General features: G+C 42.2%; 2 protein-coding genes across 2 annotated transcripts in view; one reads left to right on the top strand and one right to left on the bottom strand.

Annotated features, from left to right (window-relative positions):
• Window positions 1-806: 806 nt before the first annotated feature.
• Window positions 807-2,529, top strand: g6pc1a.2 (glucose-6-phosphatase catalytic subunit 1a, tandem duplicate 2). Its single transcript, XM_077739652.1, has 5 exons — window positions 807-1,091; window positions 1,175-1,284; window positions 1,357-1,474; window positions 1,715-1,830; window positions 1,983-2,529. The coding sequence occupies exons 1-5, from the start codon at window positions 859-861 to the stop codon at window positions 2,489-2,491; spliced, it is 1,086 nt and encodes a 361-aa protein (XP_077595778.1). The 5' UTR covers window positions 807-858; the 3' UTR covers window positions 2,492-2,529.
• A 3,038-nt stretch (window positions 2,530-5,567) lies between these two features.
• LOC144211641 (ankyrin-3-like) overlaps window positions 5,568-25,145 on the bottom strand; it is a 43,113-nt gene continuing 23,535 nt past the window's right edge. Inside the window, exons 29-46 of the mRNA XM_077739036.1 lie at window positions 24,560-24,714; window positions 24,273-24,484; window positions 23,952-24,159; window positions 23,763-23,859; window positions 23,455-23,683; window positions 23,199-23,324; window positions 22,730-22,852; window positions 22,228-22,254; window positions 21,858-21,939; window positions 15,021-20,795; window positions 12,661-12,735; window positions 11,554-11,685; window positions 11,341-11,484; window positions 7,615-8,131; window positions 7,022-7,118; window positions 6,807-6,941; window positions 5,955-6,038; window positions 5,568-5,879 (exon numbers count right to left, since the gene is read on the bottom strand). Of these exons, the coding sequence (XP_077595162.1) occupies window positions 5,715-5,879; window positions 5,955-6,038; window positions 6,807-6,941; window positions 7,022-7,118; window positions 7,615-8,131; window positions 11,341-11,484; window positions 11,554-11,685; window positions 12,661-12,735; window positions 15,021-20,795; window positions 21,858-21,939; window positions 22,228-22,254; window positions 22,730-22,852; window positions 23,199-23,324; window positions 23,455-23,683; window positions 23,763-23,859; window positions 23,952-24,159; window positions 24,273-24,484; window positions 24,560-24,714 (8,383 nt within the window). The 3' untranslated portion in view covers window positions 5,568-5,714. The remainder of the gene's footprint in view (window positions 5,880-5,954; window positions 6,039-6,806; window positions 6,942-7,021; window positions 7,119-7,614; window positions 8,132-11,340; window positions 11,485-11,553; window positions 11,686-12,660; window positions 12,736-15,020; window positions 20,796-21,857; window positions 21,940-22,227; window positions 22,255-22,729; window positions 22,853-23,198; window positions 23,325-23,454; window positions 23,684-23,762; window positions 23,860-23,951; window positions 24,160-24,272; window positions 24,485-24,559; window positions 24,715-25,145) is intronic.

The raw sequence follows: 25,145 nt of genomic DNA, 5'->3' as shown, positions 1-25,145 counted from the left end.
CTGTGGACCAAATCCATGACAGCAGTCTTGTGTCTTAGCAGGATGCGCTTTGGGATGAGTCTACTGCGAAGTCCCGTCCTATGAATTTTGTCTGCATGCGATCCTCATTGGACTTTAATCAAGGTTAGCAGGGTTGTTTGCATTTGGAAGAATGCGGACAGGTTCTTTAACCCCGTACACACCCCCAACCCCTCTGTCTACCGAAATCCATAATTAGAGATATCAGTGACCGCCCCTGCCGATGATCACTGATTTCCTGGAAATCTTTCAAGCTTCTTAACTTGTCCTTGTACAAATTGTTCAGATCTCAACCTGTCAAACAGGAACCAATTTGGACTTGTCAGCAATAACTTGATGTTTGCTCCAATTGTAACTTGTTTCTATGCAACCAGTCGGCTATATAGATTTTATCTGAATCCATCTTCTCAACCCCTATCATTCAATCATTGATACCCTTATATAATCTACAACAATAACCAATAACACTTTCTCTAAATCATCACAAGTCAATTACATAACTGATCAGTTATTATGCAAAGTACGAACATAAATATACTATTCCACAATTCAACAAGTGGGTCATTTCCATAAATGACCTATTATTAACCTAACTGATCACCTCCAGTAAATTCTCCAGATGTGACTGACTCTGACGTAGTATTTTTTCCCCCCTTCCCAACATGTTTGTGTGCCCGGTCGGTCTACCAAACCCTCCAAACGAGCAATGTTTTATTACACGTGCAAGGTCCAAAGATCAACATGAGCATGCGTCTGACTGGTGGGGTCCTAGGGTATAAAAACAAGCAGCCCTGTCACCGCCGGCGACACTCTAGACAGACTTGCCCACTCGCCACTACGATGTTTCACGCTATCATGGACTCCATGCAGGGTTTTGGGGTGAGCAGCACCCGTTACCTGCAGACCAACTACCAAGATGCCCAAGGCTTATTCCTCTGGGTGTCATGGGCGGCAGACCTCAGGAACACATTTTTTATCTTCTTCCCATTGTGGTTCCACTTTCGGCCCTCGGTGGGCATCAAGCTCATCTGGGTGGCCGTTATTGGGGATTGGCTTAATCTGGTCTTCAAATGGTAAATTTTGATTGAATTCATCAATTTGTCAATTCATTTAACAGATCTGAAAATGACTATATGTTCATATTTTTCTTATTTAGGATTCTTTTTGGGGAGAGGCCCTACTGGTGGGTCCATGAGACGCCTTTCTACAGCAATGGTATTCGGCCAGATATTGAACAGTACCCTATGACCTGTGAAACTGGTCCAGGTATGAAAAAGTTGAAGGTTTACTTGTCGAGATGGACAGTGGATAAACTTATATTTTGTCTTTGCTACACAGGAAGCCCCTCAGGTCATGCAATGGGTGCAGCAAGTGTCTACTACACTTTGGTGACATCAATCCTGGCCATCACAGCCAGCAGGAAGAAACATGGTGGCAAGAAGTCTTCTAAAAACAGGTAAACCCAACATTTTGTTTACCACTTTCAGCCCAGCGGTTACATCATGCAACTTTGTCTGTTTTAACGTTTAGTTGATCATTGACTGTCAGGTAGCAAGTTGTTTTGACATCCAGCCGTAGTTGTACCGATAAGGTGTACTAACTCAGAGTGACAGATAGTTAGTTTTTTTTCCCCACAAAGGAACTGAATGGGGTATGCTTCTGTCACTAAAATGATCTTGACATTTTCTTTTGGCAGCTACTTGAAGACTATCCTTTGGACTGTGTTCTGGACAGTCCAAGTTTGCGTCTGTCTGTCCAGAGTCTTCATTGCTGCCCACTTCCCTCACCAGGTTGTTGCTGGAGTCATCACAGGTATGGCTAACTAGTACACTATAAACATTTTTCCATTTCTTATGCATGCTCTCTACTTTCAACCATTTTTAAAATGGCACAAATCCCATTAGAAAACAGTTGGCATCTGTACAAATGAAAGCATCCTTATTTGGACTCTCATTGACTCCTAGGCATGATTGTTGCCGAGGCCTTCAATAGAACCCAGTGGATCTACGGCGCAAGCATGAAGAAGTACTTCTACACTACATTCTTCCTGACCTCCTTTGCAGTGGGCTTTTACCTGGTTCTAAAGTTTATGGGCGTAGACCTCCTCTGGACCCTAGAGAAAGCCCAGAAATGGTGCAACAAGGCCGAGTGGGTCCACTTGGACAGCACACCGTTTGCCAGTCTCCTTCGCAACATGGGTACACTATTCGGTTTGGGACTGGGCCTACACTCGCCGCTTTACACCGAGACAAAGCGCAATAGCAGCACTGTGTCTCGAGGCGGCTGTATTGTCGTCTCTCTTCTGTTGCTTCACCTTTTCGACTCCTTCAAGCCACCCACGCACACTGCTGCCCTCTTCTACCTGCTGTCCTTCTGCAAAAGTGCCACTGTACCTGTAGCGACTGTCAGTATCATCCCTTATCTGGTGAACAGTGCACTAGGCTTACATGCAAAAAAAGGGCGTCTGACTTAAAACGTGAGGCCACAAAGAAAGACTTCCTAAAACAAAAAAAACACAGAATGGCCTCTTCCTGTGTACAGACTTGGTGCTAATTGCATATATATTAAAAAAGACAACAACAAAAAATGAATAGACCAGAAGGAGCCAACAAAAACAAGGAGGGATAAAGTCACTCAACTTACGTCCCACGATGCTTTGAGGCACTCAAATGCGCACTAATATTATTTACAGATGCTAAATGTTATATGAACTGACGGGCTGGATTTTTGAATAGTACGTATAGAGTATTTTTGACTATTTTTAATAAAATCTTGATATGTCTGATGGGTGTTCTCCTACATTACATTCACACAACACAAGTTACAGAACCCTGGCATATAATATAACATTATTTATATATTTACATTGTTTTGTCCATTTATCATTTTTACTTACTTTCTATGATGCTTGTCCTTATTGGACTAAGTTCGTAGTTCACTTTGGATGAGATGTGGCGTCGTCACAACCAGAATTTGATTCTGTGCAATTTTTCTGCAATATTTTAGGGATTTTTCCTGCTCTTCTTGGAACTACAGTCCAAGCTAAAAAGGAAATTAACAAAAAAGTCAAAGAATTTGTCAATCTCCACTCAAATCAGCAGACTTTGATTGAAAAATCATTGCTACATTGTGAACGTGGACTTAGGCGTATTTTCTTCTGACATTCCAACTGATATAGATAGTTGCTAGTCAATAAGTGAAAGGTAATGTAACATTCTAAAATAATAATAATAATAATAATAATAATATAAATATATATATTTTTGGTTTAATCTTGTTGTGGGGTGGATTGGCATCACTTGTAAATGAATTTACTCATGTGTTAACCTTTTTAGTAACAAAATACACATGCATTTGTCCTTCCTTGCACATTTTCTGCAAAACAATACATAAACAAGATTACTACTTACCAATATGATGATGCCCAGACTCCACAGGTGAATGCATTTGCAGTTCTAGACATTAAAAAACTAAAAAAAAAAGAGATCTTGATCGATTGATTTGACAAATTGGCGTTGATCCTCTTCTCCAGCTGCATCTGTTAAAACAACAATGCATGCAGCCAACATGGTTGATGATAATTTGGGTTCAGGTGTGTAATATAGGCACTAGCTTTTAGATGCTGTAATTATGAAAATTGTCCAGTAAACGTCGCTACAACACAACAAAGTGCTGTTTCCTTTTTCTTTTTGTGGAAAATATTAGTTAGAGCCAACTTGGGAGTCTGATAAACACAGTTTGGAGTTATCAATAATAAGAACGAGTTGAGAGGAAAAAAACAGAGCAAAAAAATAGCTTTTTGATTTGAACACTATTTATTTATGTTCTGCTTAAATAACTTTTTTTTGGATCATCCAGTGTAGGCTATGTTGGCGGTGTCATACATGTGGATTCATCAGGGTTGAAGAAGCTTTTCAAATGCAGTTTAAAATATTATAAAAGCTTTATGCAGGAACTTAAAATGTGTATGTTTTCCTTTTTTAGGGGGTTGGTGGGGACTGTGTTAAAGTTCCAGTAAAAACATATACATTTGGAGTATGCAGGTAAAAATGTGATTATATATATTTTCCAGGTTAATGAAATAAAATCCTTGAAATAGGGCAGTTTGGATGGTGAAGTGGTTAGCAAATCTGCCTCACAGTTCGGGGGTTTGGGGTTGAGAAATCTGGCAATTGCATGTCTTCCACATGCGTGTTTTTCTTCGGGCACTCCGGCTTTCTCTTGTAATTCCATAAACATGCAAGTCACGTTTGTTGAAGATTGTAAATCATTCAAAAGGTGTAGATGTGAATGCTCATCTGTGATTGGCTGCCATCCAGTCTTAGGGGTGCACTTGCCTATGAAAAGGCTCCATTTCCCCCAAAAATAAGAACAAGCGCTATTGAAATGTGACTACCAATCCAAAAATAAAGATAAAAACAGTCCCTTTTGCCTGATGCATTTTCCCGTGAAGCACAAGGATGAAGCTTTGCATTCTTATTATTATTATTGTTAATATTATTGCAAAGAAATTATGTGCTAGTTGTGGTAGCCTCTCCAAGTGAATTCCAGTGCTTTGGATTAGGCAAGGGGAGAGAATCAAAGCTGAAATGAAAAGAAATTATAATAATAAGTGGCATCACATGCAGTCCACACACACACACAGCAGAAATGTCTCTTTTCCAAATGCACTTGTTTTTCTTTGTTGTTGTTGTTAGGTTTGAGCTTCCAATCAGTGCATAAATGAGTTGTAAAGCGACTGATTGTTTCATCCGGTGCCATTTCTTCTTCTATGTACACTGGTTTTTAAAAAAAAATCGTCACCGCAAGGTCATATTCCAGGAGGAAGCATCACCAAATAAGGCGTCCCGTTTAATCTGGAATTCCATTTATCGTCTCGACTGTCCGGAAAAAAAGGTTTCTTCAAGTGTGCCGACGTGCTTGCTCATGCCAAATTAAAACTGCTTTATCTTGGTCGGAGTGGAAAAACCTTCAAAAAATAAACGTGCCGTTGTTGTCGGTGACTGGACGCCGCTTTTTCTCCCCGACGCGAACGTGGTGAGCCAAGTGGGGTGATTTCCCAGGCAGTGGACCTGCACATTTTTTCAATGAAATACAAATATGGTGCACACACAGAGTATTGAAATAAGAATAACAAGTCGTCAATTCATAAATCATTCATTCCCTGTCTTTAGATTCTATTTTTCAACCTACCTTGCTTTGGGAGTTGCGCCGCGGTTACGAGTGACTTTTTCTCCCCGATTTGTTATTCCCATTTCCCTGCTGAAAAATGCAAAACATAAAGCACACAAATTAGTGTTGGCTAAGCAAAACTCAACATGCAAAAACAAGGTCATACTACAAGTGTCAAAGCTTTAACCACTAAAAACTTGTGGCACAAGACACTGTTAGAATTGTTAGAAACCTAAAATACACCCAAACACTTAAAGCGAAGACAAACAGCTTCAAGTTCAAACTATGCCTTCCAACACACAATCACATAACAAACAAGAAAACTGTCAACACTCAAAAGGCATACCAAACTACATTAACTATTCCCATTAAAAACAATGCAATGCAATGCAAACAACTCAAAAACTGCGCCATTTAGTTCCCAAGGTATTTTGTTGAGCCCAAAATGCATTCAAATGTTTCCATATCAACTCAATTACAGCACTTTTATGCTCATGTTAATAAAGATGCACACATAATTGACATCACTCAGCAACCTTGTGACCCTGCCGGGAGCGTTTGCCCCTTTTCTTGCCCTTTCCCCCTCCTGCGGCGCCGCTCTTTGTTACAGTCACGACGGCGTCCCCTTCCTCAGCGAGAGCGTCCTTTTGCTCTGAGGTCAGCACGCGGCGCACCACCTTTCTTATCACCTGTTTGAATGAAGGGACCGGAAAGTGACGATAGGGACGCGGCCATAAAAAGGGCGCAATGCGATATAAGGTTACTTTTCGGGTGACTAGATTGCCGTCACTGTCAGTGAACTGCTCCTCCGTCACTGACTCGCCGGGTATGTTTCGGGCTTCCTCTCCCTGGAGTACCCCGATGGGAAATATACTTTAAAAATATTTCTTGCCACACCAACAACATGTTTTCTTCAATTGCACAATCAGAGTTTAAGACGTTTTCTCAAATGGATTTTTCTCAACAATCAAACTATTGTTGGGAACGCTTCAAGTCAACATTACTTTGGATAAAGTTAACCATTTCATGCACAAATTATTATTATTTTTATTATTTTTAACCAAACAGGACACTCATTGACTGGAAGGGCCAAATGTACATATTCCATAGCTTGGAAATGTAAGAATGAGGAAAAATGTATTTTTATCAACATATTTTTAAAGCTCTTTCAAAATTATAGAATCAAAAAAAAGGCTATTAGTACAGTAGCTATTTCAACAAAGTGGGGAATTAAAAAATTATTAAGCCTCTTTGGTTTTTTTTTGCAATTTGTTGGTGAAGCACAAAAAAGGGTTGCAAAAAAATCTGTTGTATATTCAATAAAAAAAATTCCAATGGCTTAATTGAGTGCTCCATCAGGGAAAAAATAAAACAAAATAATTTATGCATGAAAAAGGTTTTGATATACTTCTGAAAACTAAGAGAAAACACAGCAAACACAAGACGCCAAAATTCAAACCTGGCCAAACAATGATTTCCTACCGTACCAATACCTGTATCTCATTATCCATCACACATGAGCAACAAACCAAAGCTAATCAAACCACCAATTTCTCCTCAACAAACTGCACTGCACACACTACAAAGCAGACCATAAACTATACACACACACACACCTTCAGTATGACCCGCCTGCGAAAGACCCTGGTGGTGACGGTGGTCTCCTCCTCAGAGCTAGACACTTCCTTTTCCACCTCTTGCTCCTCTTCCACATCATCAAAGAAACACTCACTCTGGACATTTTGGGCCCACTACCAGCCGCATTTTGAAGACGTTCAACCACCCATTGGAATTAAAAAATGGCGCCTATTTCGTCCGTGTGTGATCGTACCTGAACTCTGCGAGCTGACCGGTCGCCCGCTTGCTCTTCTTCTTTCTTGGTGGTCCGAGTTGGTGGCTGTTCTAGCGAGTCGGCCAGACTATCGGGACTGGGAAAGAAAAATAGTTTAGATTCCTGTTTCTGTTTATTATTATTTTTAAAATAAGATCTGGATCATTGGTAGTTCTTTTTTGGATTCTATTCTGCCTAAATCAAGTGTATTGGACTTTTAGATATAGTATTTAGATTTCTATTTTTATAAATGGATTTAAAGAACTGGATTAAAATCCCTGAATATTCAGTTTTTTATAGATCTAAAACAATGTTTATTTTAGCTTTTTAAAAATATATATTTTTCGATTTTACAAAATGATTTTTGAACTAAAAACACAGAAAAATGGAATAAAAAATTACAATTTTTGATTTAAAAAGGGGGAATATTAGGAAATGTAATCTATACTATTATATTCATTTTAATTTGATTCTAAAACAGAAAGTCAGGACTCATGATTTACTTTCCCGGGCCGCACAAAATGAGGCGGCTTGCCAGATTTAAACCCCCCGGGCCACCACTTTGACACGATTCATTTTCAGAATGTTCGTACCTGCCCTCCTCGGAAGCGGCTCCGAGCTCGGCCGTCGTCTGGTCGGCGACGGCCGCGGCGTCGCCTCCTTTCCAGCCTGGAATTGAACACAAATCTTTTTCGGCCTGCCGCACTTGCTCCAGAATGGCGTGCACTTTCTCCTCCGTCATCTCCTCGTCCTCCGGGCCTTCCTCCTCCAGCTTGATATCCTCCAGGAGACTCTGTAGCCTCTCCTGAGTCATCTCATCCTCCTCTTCCTCTTCATCGTCGCCGCCAAAGGGTCTCCCCTGCCTCTCAAAGGGGGCGTAAGCGCCCTCGAACATGGCTCGCCGATGGGCCACCCTCCTGTCATTGTCGGGGGACTCGCTGGGGTCCTCCATGCGCACCAGGGGGGGCTCGAGGAGCAGAGGGAGGTCGTTGGGCCTGCTATGGGGGTCTACTGGGCCACTGCGCAAAAAGTCTTTGGATTGCAGTGGGGTGGGGGGATCGGAGTGGAGGTCAGGGGGGGTTTGGAGCTCCGCTTCTATTTGCTGGTAATCTGCGTAGACGGCAGGGGGACAGGGGGGGTTAGCGTGGGGTGAGGGAGGGAGGGGTTTGGTTCGGGGGGGGGGATACAAGGAGGAAAAAGGAGGAAAGAGTGATGGAGGACATGGTGGGTGGGACAGAAGGCGCTAGTTCAAAAGGATCCGTTAGAAATGGCCTTATGTTCAAATAAAAAAAACATTTCCCCCCCCAAAAAAGGTTATTAAATAACGGTGTACTCCATTGGTGCCAACATAGATATGATACAAATGCTCATATTGTTAACTATAATAACTTGAAATGTTTCTTTGCTGTTTCATTTTATCTTTTGTAGTATTAGAACAGCAAGTGAAACTAAATGAAAAATAAAATTAACTATGTCTGGGAAATTATAATGTAATATGATGATTAGCGTGGAGGGTCTACTTGTAGCTTGATGGGAAGAAATGCCAAAAGTAGGAATGTCATATTTGGGTGCTCCATTCAGAATAAATGAGTGGTTTGGTTTCAAAAGCTTCGATTTTTGGCGACGTAAGGTCCATATCAACACAAACTATGACACGGACTTCTACTTTTAGCTAAGAAAAGTTTGTTGCAAACACAAAACCGCATTTGCCAATGGGCACATAAAAACTGCGGCCAGTCTAAATTCAGTTTGGGACATAATGGACAAATTGTCATGCAAAAGTGGTCGATTTCTGTTGGAGATGATCGACCATTGTTGCCCAATTCGTGCACCACAGCGCCATTAGCATTCCGGTGGGCTTCTAAATTGTATTAGCGAGCAACCCAGTTTAGATGTAGACGTCAGGGACGGACGGGTCACGCCTAAAGTGGGCTGGGATGCCTGGAGGGAGGGGGGACTGGGGAGAGGAGGTAGAGGAGGTCGACGGAGAGTCCGCCAGAGGGGAAGGGGTGATGGAGGAGAACGAGGGAGGCGGGGAGGGGTAGGAGGAGCCAAAGGGGGAGGTGGGGATGGGAAGGAGAAAGCTGGTAGAGGATGAGGGATGGAGGAGCAGCCCAGTGAGCTGCAGGGAGATGAGGGCTGCGGGGGGGAGTAGGGGAGCTCCTCTTTGTGAGGTAGGACCGGGGCGATGGGGAGGAGGTAGACGGGTGGGGAAGAACGAGGAGAGGGGGTGTTGGCAGGAGGGGAGGAGAAGAAAAAAGAGGTGGCGGGATGGATATTTTGAGATGGAGGAGGAGGAGAAGAAGAGGAAAGAGCGGAAATATCCGGGCGAAACGACGGGGGAGGAGACGACAACGCGGGGGATCGGAGAGGTTTCGGAGCTGAGTTCAAGCAGCACAAAAACAAAACAAAAAACACGGCAAACAAAAGAACAATGTTAAAATGAAAATGTTAATGTTAATGAAAGGACAGCAAACAAATTGAAAATGACACATGACAGCTTGAGACCAAGATTGGCTGGGTTCACTCCTAAAGGCCAATGCACTCACATTAATGCCTCTAAAGTACAACAAATCTATAATAAGCGTAACAGTAATTATTTGGGGATAATGACTTAATCGTGAAAGGAGAGCAGTGCTATCCCAGATATGGAGTTATAAATTTAACAGACACATAAATGTGAGTGCAGGGGGATTTATCTTGTGCCTTACATATTGATTGAGGGAGCAGGATTGGGGTGGGGCGACTCAGGGGGGTTTTCTGCAGGAGTTAGTCTGAGGAGGAGGAGGAGGATGTGAGGCAGCCTCAAAGAGGATGAAGAAAGCCGGGAGGAAGCGAGGAGATGACATCTTCACGCACTCTGAAGGCTTGAGGAAAAAAGGGCGACGCCTTTTCGACGCGTGTCAGAAAAGGCGTCTGAGTTAGTTAGGAGGAGGAGTTAGTCCGTATCATTGACGTCGACTGCCACACAGCGAGACGCTTCAGACTTGTTTTTGTGTTTTTTCTTTAGGTCATGTGACAAGTTCCAATTCATTGCAAGGTGTGTCTGAAACGTCTCAATTGTGGGCCGCCATTACGTTATGATCAGAAGGAAGAGAAAGAGAGAAAATGCCAGCAAACTAATGATGTCTTTTGTATAGTTATGATAGTAAAGCAGAGTTAATGACCAAAAAAATGCTTATGTGAAAAATAGAGGCATTTTTTAAGCAGTACTTTCGCAGTTAGAGCATGTTCTACATATATATTAGCAAGGGGTTACTATATTCAATTAATATATTTTTATAGAAGCAAAAAAGCATGTTCACCAGTTATAGAAAGAAAGCAAGGTAAAGCAAAAACATGCATAAATACAGTTATAGTATGTTAATCTCATAATAATCGGCCATTGTGATTCAAGTTGCACATTTAGATCATCTACACTTTAACAGTGGAACTAAATGAGGTTCAGATTTATAAGATCATTATCTCCAGTAAGGTTTTGATAATGAGAATTGTACATTTATCTAGAAACTTGTAAGAGGTGCTTGAATTGAAAAAATAGACATAAAATTACACACGACATTATATTGCAGTATATTATGAATGAAAGTATATTATGAAATTTAGCCTTAAAAATAAACATGTTTGAGAACGTAAGTAAAATATAACGGCCTATTAGTATTCATTGATGTGAAATGATTATAAATTAAATTTAGGGCACAATGATGCTTTATTTAGGGCATCTGGCGAATCTATGTTTATCTGACGGAAGCGGCAGCTTAGGCGTGAACCTGATGGTGCGATTAGATGTGCTAGTGAGGTTTTGCCGCTTTTGGCTGAGAAAGCGTAGAGTAGGTGAGGAGCGGTGAAGAAGGGAAAGCCGAAAAAAAAGAAGAAAAAAAAACAACTACAGGCCTGATTTACTAGAGGTTTGTACATGCAAAAATAGACTAAAAAATTACTGCGCAAGTATATAGATGAGCTATAAAAAGGTGCTTTTTGGTTGTTTAAATCAAATATGTCCACTGAGTGAGACTTCTGACCTTTAGAAATAATGATAAAGATAGTAAAAGTGCACCGTGCATTAGTTTTAAACAATGCATTCCTTGAGGAAATACCAGTGGCTTTAATATAAAAATATGAGGTGTCATTTACTGTCAAAACTTATCTTGGGGAAAAATAAGTACTTTTTTGCACTTGTATTGGCGTTCCCTAAATTTCAAGACCAACCAACAGTGCATGCAAACGGAAAGAGGGAGCAAAAAAATGTTAGTTCTTAGTAAATCAGGCCGTAAGTGTAAAGAGTGTAGTAGGAGGAGCTAGGGTGGACTACAATTTACCATCGGACTGATCCGGGAATACTGGGTTATCATCGGCAAAGCAGCGAGTGCCTGAAATGTTACCGTAGTCAAATATGGGCCCTTCCAGCAAAGTCACAATATCCAAGCGATTGATCTTATTCAGCACCGCCGTTAAAGTGTCCGCTGGAGAGGGGAAAAAAGGATGGTTAAAATGTGTTTTCGGGCGAGGCGGATGGATATTTTTGGACTTACTTGTGGCGTTTTTACCGTCCCTCTGCACCCATTTCTTTAGCAACATGAAGCTCTGCGCTGTGAGGGAGTTTGGGTTCTCCACTCGGATGGAGTTGATCTCTTCCACGGAGAAGTCCAGCTCCCTGGCCAGCTCTAAAACATCATTGAAAAACATCATTGAAAAACACCATTGAAAAACATCATTACAATTCAAATTCTAACATGATTTTGCTCCAATTTTAATGAATCAGGATTATTTGCCAGGCCAATTATTACTATTTTTATTATTGAAAACAATGTACTTCACTGAATAAGCCACTAAAAAAAATGTCCTCACAAAGAAACTCAATTTACTATAATATTCAGCATTACATTTTTCCTATGTTTTATAACCTGTGTTTTATACTGCCATGTGTCTTATATTTGGCTTATTACAAGCCAATGATCTGTTTTTTTAGTAGGGTCAAAAATTCAGAAGAATATTGACAATAAAACGTTGTATTTAGATAAGATTTTGTCTGCCAGCTGTGCAATTCGATAGTCTGTGCTCGCTGCTCCCTAAAATAACGACAAGTAGTAAATTCAAAGTGGGAAGAACATTGTGTTCACTTGTTGACTGCAGTGTCATCTCTCGCCAGTGTGCATTAAAAACGCATCAGTAGTAGTCGCCGGCCCACCCGTCAGGCTGGCACGCCTTAACCCCCCCTAGGAGCACAAACACACATGCGCGATGGGGTTGGGCGTTGGCCCATGCTGCAGTGCAGGTGGTCTGGCTTGTTCTGGTTTGCAGAGACCACGCCTAGTATGTGTCTATCAAATGCCCCACCCAAAAAAAATAAGGGATAATTTTAGTATTTAATATTTTTAAAATCAATTATGGTTAATTCATAATTCCAATAAACCAAATATGACACTTAACCTTGTACATAAGGTTAACACTAATGATTCTTACATTGAGATGCTTTTTATGACTCAAACCACATCACTGCAGTACATTTAACCAAGTACACAAAATGTCCACAAGATGACAGTAGAAACTGCAAAATGAATGCTTTAAATACATATTGGGCCAGTTGCCATCCCACGGTCAAAGTACACATTGTTCTTAAATGACGTGTATCGACTTACCAGTCCAGCTGAGTCCCAGGTGATCAGCAACTATGGCCATGCGGAGGTCAGTTCTCTCGCAGGGACTCTGAGGGCCTGAAACCAGGCAACGTAACACAAAAAACAATTAGAAAAAGGCCATGGATGAATGAACAAATATAATAGTGAGAAAGAGACAACACACCATGTTTCGACGAATGAGAACAAAGTGCATGTGTCGATTTCATACCTGGACTGTGTCAAATATGTGAAGTGAGTCAGTATTTGTGATGCGAGATCACTGTCAGAACCTTTCTGGCCAAACTATCCTTCATTTTTAGAGTGGACACGTCTACTGCATTGTGCATATTCTGAGCAAGATACTGTGGATGCAGAATTTACTAGTAAGGCCAGAAAAGCAGTATAATTCTAGTTTAGAGTGTTAAGGTTTATACTAAAGCTTCAAGTCACAAACCAACAGGCAACATGCCCTGGGCTGAGGAAAGAAACTCACTGTTGCTGCTTGACATCAGAATGATTGTCAAGTTAAGTTGATGAATTGTTTTCCCAACCAAGCAAAAACACCACCACTAAATTGGCCAAGCAAACTGGAACCAACGCAATGCCACGCTCAGACAAATGATCCTACAAATTGACAGGTTCTGTTTCATGGGAAGTACGCCAAATCCATAACCTGATGCCATAGCTGTACCGCTTCCAAAAGCAACGCCACTCACTCCACAAAGTAGTTTAACCAATCCTTTGAGAGGCTTCTTCAGGGCTTGCCAACTGGGGAATCAATAGTTGGGTCAATTGAAAAAGTGGCTTCAAATAACAAAGATGGCTCACTCCTGATCGTAATGTCACGTTGCAACAAGATCGCTGGAATATGTTAGTCGGACAATTGTTGATGGACTGGACAGCAAGACGGTAAGACAAAATAAAACAGAGGCAAAAGTGTTCTATTTGGAAGACAAAACATTGAAAGGACGATAAAATATCTTTTACGTTTAACTTTACAACCATTTGTAAGTGCAATAGTACTAGATATATGTTTACTAAAAACGCAAGAACTGAAAAAGCCTCACTTATGATGGGAAAAATGCTTGTACGGGAGTTTAAACCCTCAGCACTGAAGAATTGACAACTCGGAAAAGGGCTATAAGATCAACGTAAATCTTTTACGACTTCCAGGCCACAACTAAAACGAAAAAATCCCCAAATTGCAAAAAATTTCCCTGACGGGGCTTCATTAGACAACACAAGGAAGACATAAACAATTCTGGACACCACAGAGCACCCACAACAACTACATGCATTAGTGAAAAAGAAGATACAAAGGTGTTTACAAAGAGTTTACAAACTAGTCGTGTTTGCAGTGACGGGAATCGTGATTGGTGGATCAACCTCACTCCCTTCCTCCTTCTGCTTCTCCCCTCCGAGTGTCAGTCTACTCTTCCTCTTGTTCGGCTTTTCTCACCACTAGCAGACGGTGTTGATGTGGTGCCAGTGGTGCTGGTGAAGGTGGAGGTGGAGCTAGCGGTGCGTGCAGAGCAGGAACATCTAGAAGCTGGTCTAGATGATACTGAAAAGGATGAGTCCCTGCAAGCTCTTGGTCCTCAATGGGAGGTTCTGTTACGTCTAACTTTTGGCCTTCTGGGGAGTCGTTGGGTCTGGAGGGTTATGGGGGTGCCTACTGATGTATATTTGTGCAAATCCACTATTTATCAGGTGGCTATTTATCGTTTGTGGTTTAAAAAGAATAAGTTTCTTTCCTGGCTTTGACAACGATTTTGGAGATCAATTTTCAAAGATGTCCTAATATGGACTTGCATATGTTATTATATATTTCTCTAGGTCCTTAGCTTATTGCTATAAGAGTAAAATATAATTCATGTTCTCCATATGGCTAAGCAATTGTTATAGAAGTACCAAGAACTTTTATAAATGTACATACTGTTATAAATATAGTTAAGGTCACTGGTTTTGAATGTTGGTCACTTCTGGTTGAAAAGGTGCTGAGGGGAAATTTGGGCTATGAGAGAAAGTGCTTCCTAAATCTTCAAAAGTATCCAAAAGGGTGTCTAAAGGACTGGTGGAATTTAAAAAATAATCTGTCAGATAGTTTGGGGGATTTGCATTGTTTACCTTGTCTAAATTTGAATTTGTAGTTATTAGAGTTGAATCGTCCAAAGTGCCTAGACAGTCTGGATTGGTTCCTATTTTAAAAGTAGTACATTTTGTGTTGGGGGTTATGTCTTTCCTAGCAGCATTTGCAATTTCTAGCTGAACGGTAGTTGCTTGTACAGGGACAACTACAGGCATACACATTGGGTTCCGATCCCCCTCGTCAACCATAGTTTCTCTGACCCTATACATGCCTGCTGAATAGGAATGCTCACCAATCTGAAAAAACTGGAGCCTCTCTTCCACCATGTCCCTCTTGCTCATGTCAATCGCACCACTGCGTGTCATCTCAAACATCTTTCCCTCGTGGAACTGGAAGGGATTGGGCTCACTCGTCGGCGTGCTATCGTCGGTCGGTGTACGGGCGGGGGTGCTGTCCGCCGTGGTGGCCTGAGACTGCTCGTCTACTGCTAGGCCGTAAGGCTTTGGCTCACCATTGTTTGTCGACATTCCTCCCATTTCGACGATATCTTCTTCGGCACCTTTACTGGGCCAGGGGTCAAAATCCAACCCTTTAGTCACAACGGTCTTAAAAGGAGTATTAAACTCTTCTTCTAATTTATAGCTAAAGTAGGAATCTGAAAATCCTTCTTTATCAGAGGGTTTCTGTCCATTCATTTCAAGGCCTCCTTTGTGAGTGTCAATAGATTGATCACCAATAATGGATTTTTGGTCTTTTGGGAATTCTTCAGGGGTTTTCTCTTCTTCAATAACTTCTAATTTGGAGAGAGGGTAAGAGCGGTCAATGGGTCGGAAGGAGTCAGTTGACCAGACATCTCGACGGCTATCCAGAGGGCCTAAAGACTTTAAGTCGGCTTGTTCGTAAAGGCCGTCGTCCTCGTCTTGGAGCTCGTATCCATCTAAGGAGTCTATCTCTGTTGCATCGGTGTCATGGGAAAATTCTGCTGTTGTCGCTAAGGAACAGTCAGTTATGGATTGATCATTCCCGTTTTGTTCACAATCGATGTCCTCTCCTTTGCCGTTGGAACCGTTAGATCCGTTTATTCCGAGCAGAGCTTCTTTGTCGTTTCCGTTACTGTCGATTTTTTTCATCTTGGCCTGATTTTCCTTTTCTCTTCTCTTTTGGTCCTCTTCTACCCTGGAAGTTTTCAAAGTAAATTTCCTGGAGGGAATATGCTGAAAAATGGACTCTTCATCATCATCCTCACCATTTGACTGATTATTGTCTACATCAGGTTGTACTGGCGAAGGGGGCTGAATACGTATAATTGGTTCAATTAGTTGCAACTTCCCTTTTTCTTCCTGTAAATTCACCTCCATCATTTCTGTCTCAGTTTCCGGCGAAGCGCAGGAACCTTTTCTGTCTGGATCGGAAGTTTCTGAGAGATCCAAAGGAGGTGGAGGAGGAAATTCAATGTATGCAACACCTTTATCCTTCCCTGCTTTTTCATCATTCCTGTTGACTGTGCCTTCTTGCAGGATGGAACTATTCTCCAATCTCTTAAAGTTATCAGTTATTGTTTGCTGCATGTTAGCATTTGCAAAGTCTGCCTGGGCAACATTGATATTAGCCTCGATTTCAGTTGAGGACTCTTTAAAAGAGAAGATAGCTCTTCCTATGTCATCATTTTCTAATTCCTCACATACCTCCATGATTGGGCTGGGTTTATCTGGCAGCAATTCTAGGAAGTCATCAGGCGTCTTTGCAGTGAGGTCATAACTGACCTCTTCTGAGCTTGGGGTCTCTGGTGTAAGGGGGCTTTTCCCTGAGCTATCTATGAAGGAAAATTGTTCTAGGGTGTCATCCTCAGGACTGAGTAGACTGAGTCCAGAAATGGACTTCTGCTTGACAACATGGAGAGCTCCCTTGGCCTCTCTTTCAGCCTGGCGGCCAACCTGGAGATTGACGTAAACAGGTAATTTTTTCATGCCTTTGAAATTATCTTTGGAGGCAGCAGTAGCTGGAGGAGTGATGGCTTTTTCCAGGATTTCTTTTGAATTCAGTAAATTATTGGAGTTGGAATCCTTTGGGGTGTTATCAAGAATTTCAAAAGTAACATTTTCATTTGTTTTGGTAGAGGTTCGCTCGGGGCTTTTAGTTTTACATAATGTTGGAATCTGTGAGGGTTTGGTCAAAGGGTGTTTTTTGTTGGGGTTATTGTCATAAGTGGTTGGGGTTGTGATCAAAGATTCAGACTTTTTTCTGAAGTTTTTATTCGTTATATCTTCGCTATCTATTTTGGAAACTTCCACAGATATATTCTTTGTTATATTAGATTTGGTAGTATCACTATCATTTTCTGAAAGTGTTCTTTGTAATGACATATTTCTATTTGACACCACTTTTGGGGACTTGGCCATATTGGTGCAATCTGTGTCTTCATTATTAGTTAATTTTATCTTCTCCTGAGATGTTTCTGTAATTCTTGATGTTTTTCTGTCAGTAAAAAACTGGTAAACAGGGAGTTTGCTCTCCTGTAATTTCTTGGCAGACGGTTTTGGTTGAACTGGAGGCGGTGTTTTGGTTGGACTAGACTGAGATTTTTTCACAGCCTCAGATTCAAATTTCATCCTCACAGATGTAACGTTAGATGTTGAGTTGATGTTGGCAGTAGAAGATGGCTCAGACTCACAGGTCTTCGATTTTTGGTTTTTCTGAGGACTGCATGGCAAGCTTGAGCTTTTCTTTTCTGCAGGTAAAACGCCACATGTTTTACGCACAGAAGGCTCCCTGAGTTTGGTTTTATTAAATGCCCCTTCCTCTGCCTTTGTTTTTGTTTTCTGAGGACTGGTACATGCTGAATTTGGCCAGGACCTGGGCTCCTTGATTTCTCTTTTGAATGGCTTTCTCTCAGGTGATTGCAGCTCGTCATTGAGCTTCTCTGTCTTGTCGCGAAAGAACTGAGAAACCTCACAGAGTTTTTCTTCTGCCTCTTTTACCGTTTGGTCCACCCTGTCCTCATAGACGAGTTTGTCCCTGCTCCGGTCATGTTTATCTTCTGTAAATCTCATCCAGACTGCATGCTTGGGGCTACCTTGTTCAGTTGAATAATGGAGTACTGTAACTTTATCAAACTGTGGTGATTCATCTCTCTGCGAAAATCTTCCTGTTTTCGGGGGGGCATCTTTTAAGGACTTGGATGCATGATCCCTCTTGGGGCTATCTTGCTGCCCAGACATTTGGTTCTTCTCAGAATCTTCAGCCTCGGAATGGGGTCGTAAAGATGCATCAAGTTTCTCGGAGTGAAGCATTTTCTCAGCAAACTTGTAAGACTCTCCTCTGATCTCTGAGAGCTCATCATCACAATACTCTATTGAATGCTGACTCAGTAGTTTTAAGGTTTTATAGGAATCGTCAGCAATCAGTTGAGCAGAGCTTGGTCGACTATCCTCCTCCTGCGAAACTGGTGTGTTAACACGAGACGTTTCGAGGAAAGGGGGCAAAGATTCCTCAGCAATCAGCTCTTCCTCTTCTTGCTGACACAAGTCATAATCTAGTAGTTCCTTAATGCCACGCTCACCTTTATAGACATAAAGCTCAGGGTGTTTTTTTGTTTCCCTGATATAAACTTCAGGTGGCTCTGTCGTACTATGGCCTTTGCCTATATGAACCTCAATTATTCGGTCTACTTTGGGTTTAGAAGGGATGTCCCTGTCGAGAAATCTCGGCGATAGCTCGTCACCTTTAACCGAGTCTTGGCTGGATGTGTGTTCAAACAAGCCTGCCAGTTCTTTCGATGGGTCCCGACCAGATTGAAATGCTTTCATGATGTCTCGCACTGACATGGTCTCCTCAATCCCTTCGGCAGCATCTGTGAACTGAGGCTTGTGATAGACCATTCGGGTAGTGGTGGTAATATGAGTTTCTTCTTTCAGACACATGTTTATGGAATCCTCCTCTGGAAGAGTCATTTCCATGTCGGCAACTGAACTAGCTAAAGCTGTACTGGACTCAGCAGAAGGAAAAGTAGACATTGCCTCCTCCAAAAGAAGAGGCTCATCTGTGAGACTCTGAATATGGATCTCCTCTGTCCTAGTATCAGAAATGCAGGGAGGGATGGAGGAATCTGTAAATAAAGGCTTGGGTTCTGTACTTTCTGCGCTCTGAGGAGCAGAAGGTGTCTTTTCACTTCTGGTTTCAAAGCCACTATCAGACAGAGGACTCTTGTCCTGTTCATGAGACAACTCCTCTGGGGATTCAAGAATGGTATCACCCCCCTGGTATGACTCAGCAAGTTTACTTAAGTCCTTCTCTGAGGGAGACCTTATCATGCCAGATGTTGGCAGGGGCATTTTTAGTTTATGCTCCTGTATTGTCATAGAAGGCTTTAAAACACGTTTTTGTTTCTCTTCCCCTTTTACCACTTCCTCATATTTGCTTTTTAATTCAGCCATTTTAGATAAGGAGCTAGCCCCAAAGTCGTTTGTTAAATAGTCTACCACTTTAGCCAAATCGAGGTCATTTTTGGACTGGTTTTTAAGCGTGTTTCTTTCAGCTTCCTCAATCTCATTCATGGAAAATTCCTCCCAATCTTCCTCCGGATGTCTACTTTCATCGGCAATGTCTTTCTGTAATATCTCACTCACCTTCACTAAATCTTCCTTCACTTTCTCTACAAGTGTGTAGGGCTCATCATCCTCTAACTTTGCCTCACGAGGAGAACTAAAACGTGACGTTTGGACTGTTTTAGCAGCCGTTTGTGTGTCTGTCTGTAAAATGGCTGTCATTCTCATCAGGTCCTGTTTCATGTCTGCTACATCTTTCAATATCTCCTGATTGGATGCACTAGCTTGATGTATTATGGGCGGTGTGATGTAAGGGGGCGATTTCATTTGGGAATTAATTTTGGAAGCTGTAACACAGGATGAGATTGACGAAGAAGAAGAGGAAGCTCGAGGGGAATCAGTCAGCACCATTTTCAGGGAACCTGGCCCTGGTTTAACAAGCGTCTGGGGCATTGAACTAACCAATGAGTAGACGGGTATAGTCACTGTATTGGACGTAACTGCGGGTAGTGAGGACGCAACAGTCGACCTCAGAGAACTGTAAGCAGAACTTGCTGTAGTAGATCTAAAAGGGGTTGACTGGGACTTAAGAGTGCCATAGCCCGATGGAGAATAGGAGTCAATGGCTTCATTTATAGCGGCACTGATGTCAGACGTGGCCGCCTGGGTGGTGGCTTGAATCCTTTCTTGAAGACTTCTTTCCGATATTAGCCGTGAAGAAGGTGAAGAGGGCGTGGACGAAGATGACGGATATCTGACGGGCGAAACGTGCCCATTAACCATGGACAAGTCCGAAGATGGAGTGATTGTTTTGCCGGGTGGCGACATGGAGGTTTTCCTTCCTCGTGGCGGTGATGTTGTATTGGGAGAGATTTTTAATGAGGATAAGTTGGAGAGGCTTTTGCCTGAGGGAGGATTGGGTGGTGTGTCTATCTTAACTGGCATGCGAGAGTTGTAGATACTGTGTGGTTTTTTTGGTGAGACTGGAGGACTTCTGGATGTATCTGATACGTAACCATTTGATATGGAGTGAATGGGAGAGGTCCTTGACGTGTGATTTGAAGAAAAACCTTTGGGTAAAGCAGGATCTGTGGCAGGTTTACATGGGCTTCCATTGGACACCATGTTGGCAGAGGCCTGCATAGGATACTGACCCTGCTTGACCACTGTTTTAATGGGTGAAGGTATAGTTCTGTAAGACCTCACTGGGGATAAGGGTAGTTTTTCAGGGGATGTCCCGTTAGTTGCTTGTAATGTAGATCCAATGGTGGTTCTAATTGACGATGAACATGAAGGTGATGGGGAAAAGGGCCAGGAAGATTTTAGTGGAGAAGCAGCTGCTGAGCAGGTCGATGAATCGGGAGCGATGATGGGACCGCCCACTCTGCCGAGCCTTGTTTGGACAGGGACGGTAAGAGGAGTAGTCGACCATGGTGGGAGAGTTCTGGTTGGAAAGACAGGTTTGTGAGGGTGACCACCAGGCAGTGTTCTTGAGGTTGGTGTGCTTCGCTCAACAGCTGTTTCTTCAGCAGAATTTGGAGAAATAATGAAGTCATGGGGAAAATGAATGAAAAGGATGTGGAGTAGTCAACACAAAAAAAGAGAAGAGAAGATGCGGAAGAAGAAAAAAAAATCACAGTAGGGAAGAGTTGGTCAGTGAAGCAATTCTGCCATTATTACAACAACAAACAGTTTCATGAAGTGCTCAGATATTTAAGTTGATATCATAAAAGACTGTCTTAGTGTGTTGTTTTTTTCTAACATCGATAACAACCACAAGCAATTCAATGGTACAAAACAAAGCCCAAGAAAGCCGCAAATTAAAAAAAAACGACGCTGAATAGGCAACAGAAACGTGAAAGGACAAATGCACCAAGATAATGTCAAAAGTAGCTCCTCTATTCAGACATGAGATGTTCTAACATCAGCATATGGATTCTTCATCTAATTTCAAACCCCTTTGGAAGTGCCTTTTATCTGTTTGGTACCAACATTGCAAATAAGCAAATTTCCATCAATCACAGACGGGCCCCTCACATTTTTTTTCCTCAAGATGACAAAATGTGTTACCCAACACTGACGTTGGTCTCATTTTGTCATGCAGAGTCAAGAAAAAGATGGTAACAAGCGCAGACTAAAAGAAAATAGCTCCTCACATGCAGACCTATCCAACAAAACAACTGCCACATCACCAAAAATTGCTAAAAAGTCAAATGGAATAAACAAAAAAAGGACAGCAAATGTTTCTTTGACCCTCACCCTGTTTGAAATAACTAAAATATTGAGACAGCTGATCAGTCAAAGAAAGATTTTGATGTTTCTGAATTCAAAACAACCAAAGCCAGAAGAATAAACTCAGAACAACATGGGCAAGCACAACAAAGCAGTTCCAAAACCGTCCATGCAAAACAAAAAAGGACATCTTTAAATAAAAAAAGCATGTGGACAGTGCATGTTGTGTCAGAGAAGAAGAGAAGTGTTTGTTTTAATACAACGCCTGGACATAAGAATCATGATAATCATCACTAAAGGTTTTTCATCGAAGATGTTTTTTTGTTGTTGTTAGTGAAAATGACAAAACTCACTCAGTGCAGGCTCGGCCAGATAGCTGTAGCGCTTACGTAAGGCTAGCGATGCAAAGGTATGACGTCGCTCAGGCTTTTCAGTCTGCAACAATAGCAAACAACACAAGTTGCCAATTGGAGCAAGATCTGGACTTGAAATACACATCCTTATTTAACTACTAATTTGACATTGGTTTTGTCCCATTGGTTTTGTATAAAAAAGGTACTACATTTAAATTAAAGCAAGTATCTATATGATATCATGCAAAAGTCAGCACTTTAAACAAGGGAAAGTCTTAGATTTCCCTTGGGGAAGCGGCGAGAATAAATCTAAGCTAAGCAGATCTAGCAGAGGGTGGCGTATGGTGGGGAGGGAAGGGTTGTCGTTTACCTCATCCTCGGGATCAGACTCCATCTCCTGGTTCCCAAGATGCAATGCAGAATCGGGAGAGGAGTAACATAATGGAAAGCAAGGAAGGGAGGGGGGGGAAAAGAAACATCAGGGTGTGAAAAGAGAGTGATTGACGGAAGCTCCAGAAGCCGCTTTGGCAAAGGCAGCAACAACAACAACAAAAAACTCACCAAATCAAAAAGCGCTATGATACAATGCAAAAAATTACTCAAATCAAGCCACAAAAAAGCAGCCTGATAGCAAAGCAAAATTCGTCAAAAAAGCCCTCAGCCAAAAAGCATCCAAACGGAAAAAAAAGAGCCAATGACAAGCGACCATGGCGTACAGTCAAGAACCAACAGACATTGAAAGAAGCCTTAAACAGATAAAAGACACATTTTTGGACAAAGTATTTTTCTGTTTTTAAGCCTAACACTGCTATTTCCCTCACAGTGAGGATGGTTATGGAAGGGACGACACAAAATGTCCACTTGCGTCTTACCTTTTTGGCGGCGGGCAGTGTGATGTTCAAGTTACAGGCAGCCGTTTGCGGCATGCCTTTTGTGTTCTTGCATTCTTTGAGGAAGCTGAGGCGCCCGCAGGGCTCCTGGCTGGGGTCCCGAACCTGCAATAGGGGTGTGAAATTATTTAGTTGTCTTTAATTATCTGGATCCAACCACCGCAATGCATCGACTGCCTTTAGTCGAACTGTACTTGTCGGAAAATGGCTAAAGGCAAAGTCTCTTTCCTTCCGCTACACCCATTTCCTCGTTAGTGGTATTGCAACAAGCTAGTTCAGAAATAGGAAAAAAGCATTGAACCAAGCGGCAAACCATGGAAGAGGATTGATTGTACGGAGAGTGGTGACATTAGGGGGTCGATCAATGACAGTGGCAACTAGGTTAGCGCCTAAGGATTGTGTCCGTTTTTTTTTTTTAAGGAAAACAAATGCATTTTAACGTGAACAGTACCTTGACGCAGAAGGGCAAGCGGTTCTCCTTGAAGGCGTAGAAGTTAAGTATTAATTGCTGACCACTTTTGGTCAGAGGAGCCAGGTTACCATAGCAATCCACGTAAATGGGCCGACCTTCCAGGACCTGAGGACATGCAAACCAGTAAGAATGGCAATTTCACCAAACAATGTAAATACTGCATATTTTCCTAAAGTCAGGAACCAGATCTGGTTCTAATCTAATATAGTTGGGATATTTATTCAAGAATAAGCACCTCAATGTCTTTGCTTCTGGCCACTTCCTCAAAGTTCTCCTGCTGTTCCAATGTCTTGTCCACCTTATCATCTGTCATACAGAAGCACCTCAGCCTCGACTCCACCGGGTCGTTCATCTTGGCGAAGACCACAAACTTGGCCATGTAGGGCACACAGATCAGTTCCCTGTAGAGCTGTGAGGCCAAACCCACAGTTTCTGGAATCTGGTGGCAATCTGCCAGCCAGAACCTGCAAGGTTTCTTCAAATAAGCATTGGGCATCTAACACTTCAATTCAAAGGTGCGAGGAAAAAAGCCTGGCTTCTCACCTTGCTGACACATTGGTCGTGAAGGAGACACAGTCTTTGACGAAGGTAAGAGGGGTGGTGCCTGTAATATCTTCCCACTGTGCAGGTGAGGTACCACCTGGCAAAGGAATAGAGAATTATAATACATATTAGGTGTCCTGGTATCAACCATAGTTTCATCACTGAGTTGCGCAAATGTTAACACTTCACCTGTTATGCTGCAGAGAAGGCGGAGGCAGGGCGTGCAGTCTCCCTTGTAGCCATTGGAAAGCCCTTCACCTGAAAGCGGCGGGACTGGAATCGTCATCGTAATGGGCTTATGGAACTTCCTACGTCGAGGCTCCACAGTTACAATCGGGCTGAAGGTTGCGCGGTTCCCGATAATCTTTTTCACCGCCTCATCTGGTACTGGCTGGGCCTGAGACCAGAAACAAAAGTCAGTCAGTCCTGTATGAGGGTTCCTATGCCAAAACTATTAGAAACACATTGACTATTATTATTTTCTATTATCTGTGTTCTTGTTGTGCTCACCTGCAGCCCAACCTTGATCTTTTTGGTCAGGGCTCCCTCTGGGAAAGAGGCCTGAACCAATGGGACACTACGACTGCACAAAGTCCCACCCTCAGGTCCCATTTGATGGGTTTCCTGCCTGATACGAGACACCACTGCAAAGTACTGAGGGAAGTCTTTGGTGATGATGCGGCAGACCCTCTTCCTCTGCAGCTCTTCGGGACCGTCCAGTTCTATGACCATGTCAAATAAACAACATAAATATGAAGTAATAATTTCAGTGAGGCCCCAAAGAAGTATACATTTACCTTCATCCATGCCATTGAGGAGTTGACGGAGGTCCTCTGTTTTGCAGTCGTACAGATGCTCCTTCCAGGTTTCACCATTCTCGCTTCGCAGAAGTATTAGTTCACGCTCTTGCCCCCTCATTGATCCAAAGTGGGGGATTTCAACTATCACAGGCCTGGTAGGGAACAAATCACATATTGCCTTAATCAGCATTCTAAAAGAAACATTATCATTATCATTTCTTTAACAGGTGACATCAACCTTTAGGCTATACAGCGTGCAGTATGTGAATGGGCGGTCTGGTGTTTCATTAAACCACGTTACTACCAAGCGTTCAGTTGACCTATCAAAAGAGCAGTGGCACACTAAGGGAAGGTCGCAAATGCAACTTGCAAATACAAAAGCTGCTTGGTAGAAACAAGGCTTTACAGCCATTTATTGGTACAGTCAGGATGTCTGCACTGAAATAAGCAGTGAAGAGGAAAAAAAACCTTTAAAGCAAAGCATGGTTGCACAAAACACGCATGAAACCACAGGAAAATGACCACACAAAGAGAGAAACAGAAGAGCAGAGTGGCCAGAGGTTGTTTTTCTTATCTTTTGGGA

The sequence above is a fragment of the Stigmatopora nigra genome, chromosome 18, assembly GCF_051989575.1.
Source record: "Stigmatopora nigra isolate UIUO_SnigA chromosome 18, RoL_Snig_1.1, whole genome shotgun sequence".
In the NCBI taxonomy this organism is placed as follows: Eukaryota; Metazoa; Chordata; class Actinopteri; order Syngnathiformes; family Syngnathidae; genus Stigmatopora; species Stigmatopora nigra.
Note: the sequence above shows the minus strand (reverse complement) of the source record. Positions and strands in the feature narration are given on the sequence as shown.

Coding starts and splice junctions, on each gene's coding strand:
- g6pc1a.2 (XM_077739652.1), top strand. CDS start 859: ATGTTTCACGCTATCATGGACTCCATGCAGGGTTTTGGGGTGAGCAGC. Junction 1,092..1,174: donor CTTAATCTGGTCTTCAAATG/GTAAATTTTGAT, acceptor TTTCTTATTTAG/GATTCTTTTTGGGGAGAGGC. Junction 1,475..1,714: donor AAGAAGTCTTCTAAAAACAG/GTAAACCCAACA, acceptor TTCTTTTGGCAG/CTACTTGAAGACTATCCTTT.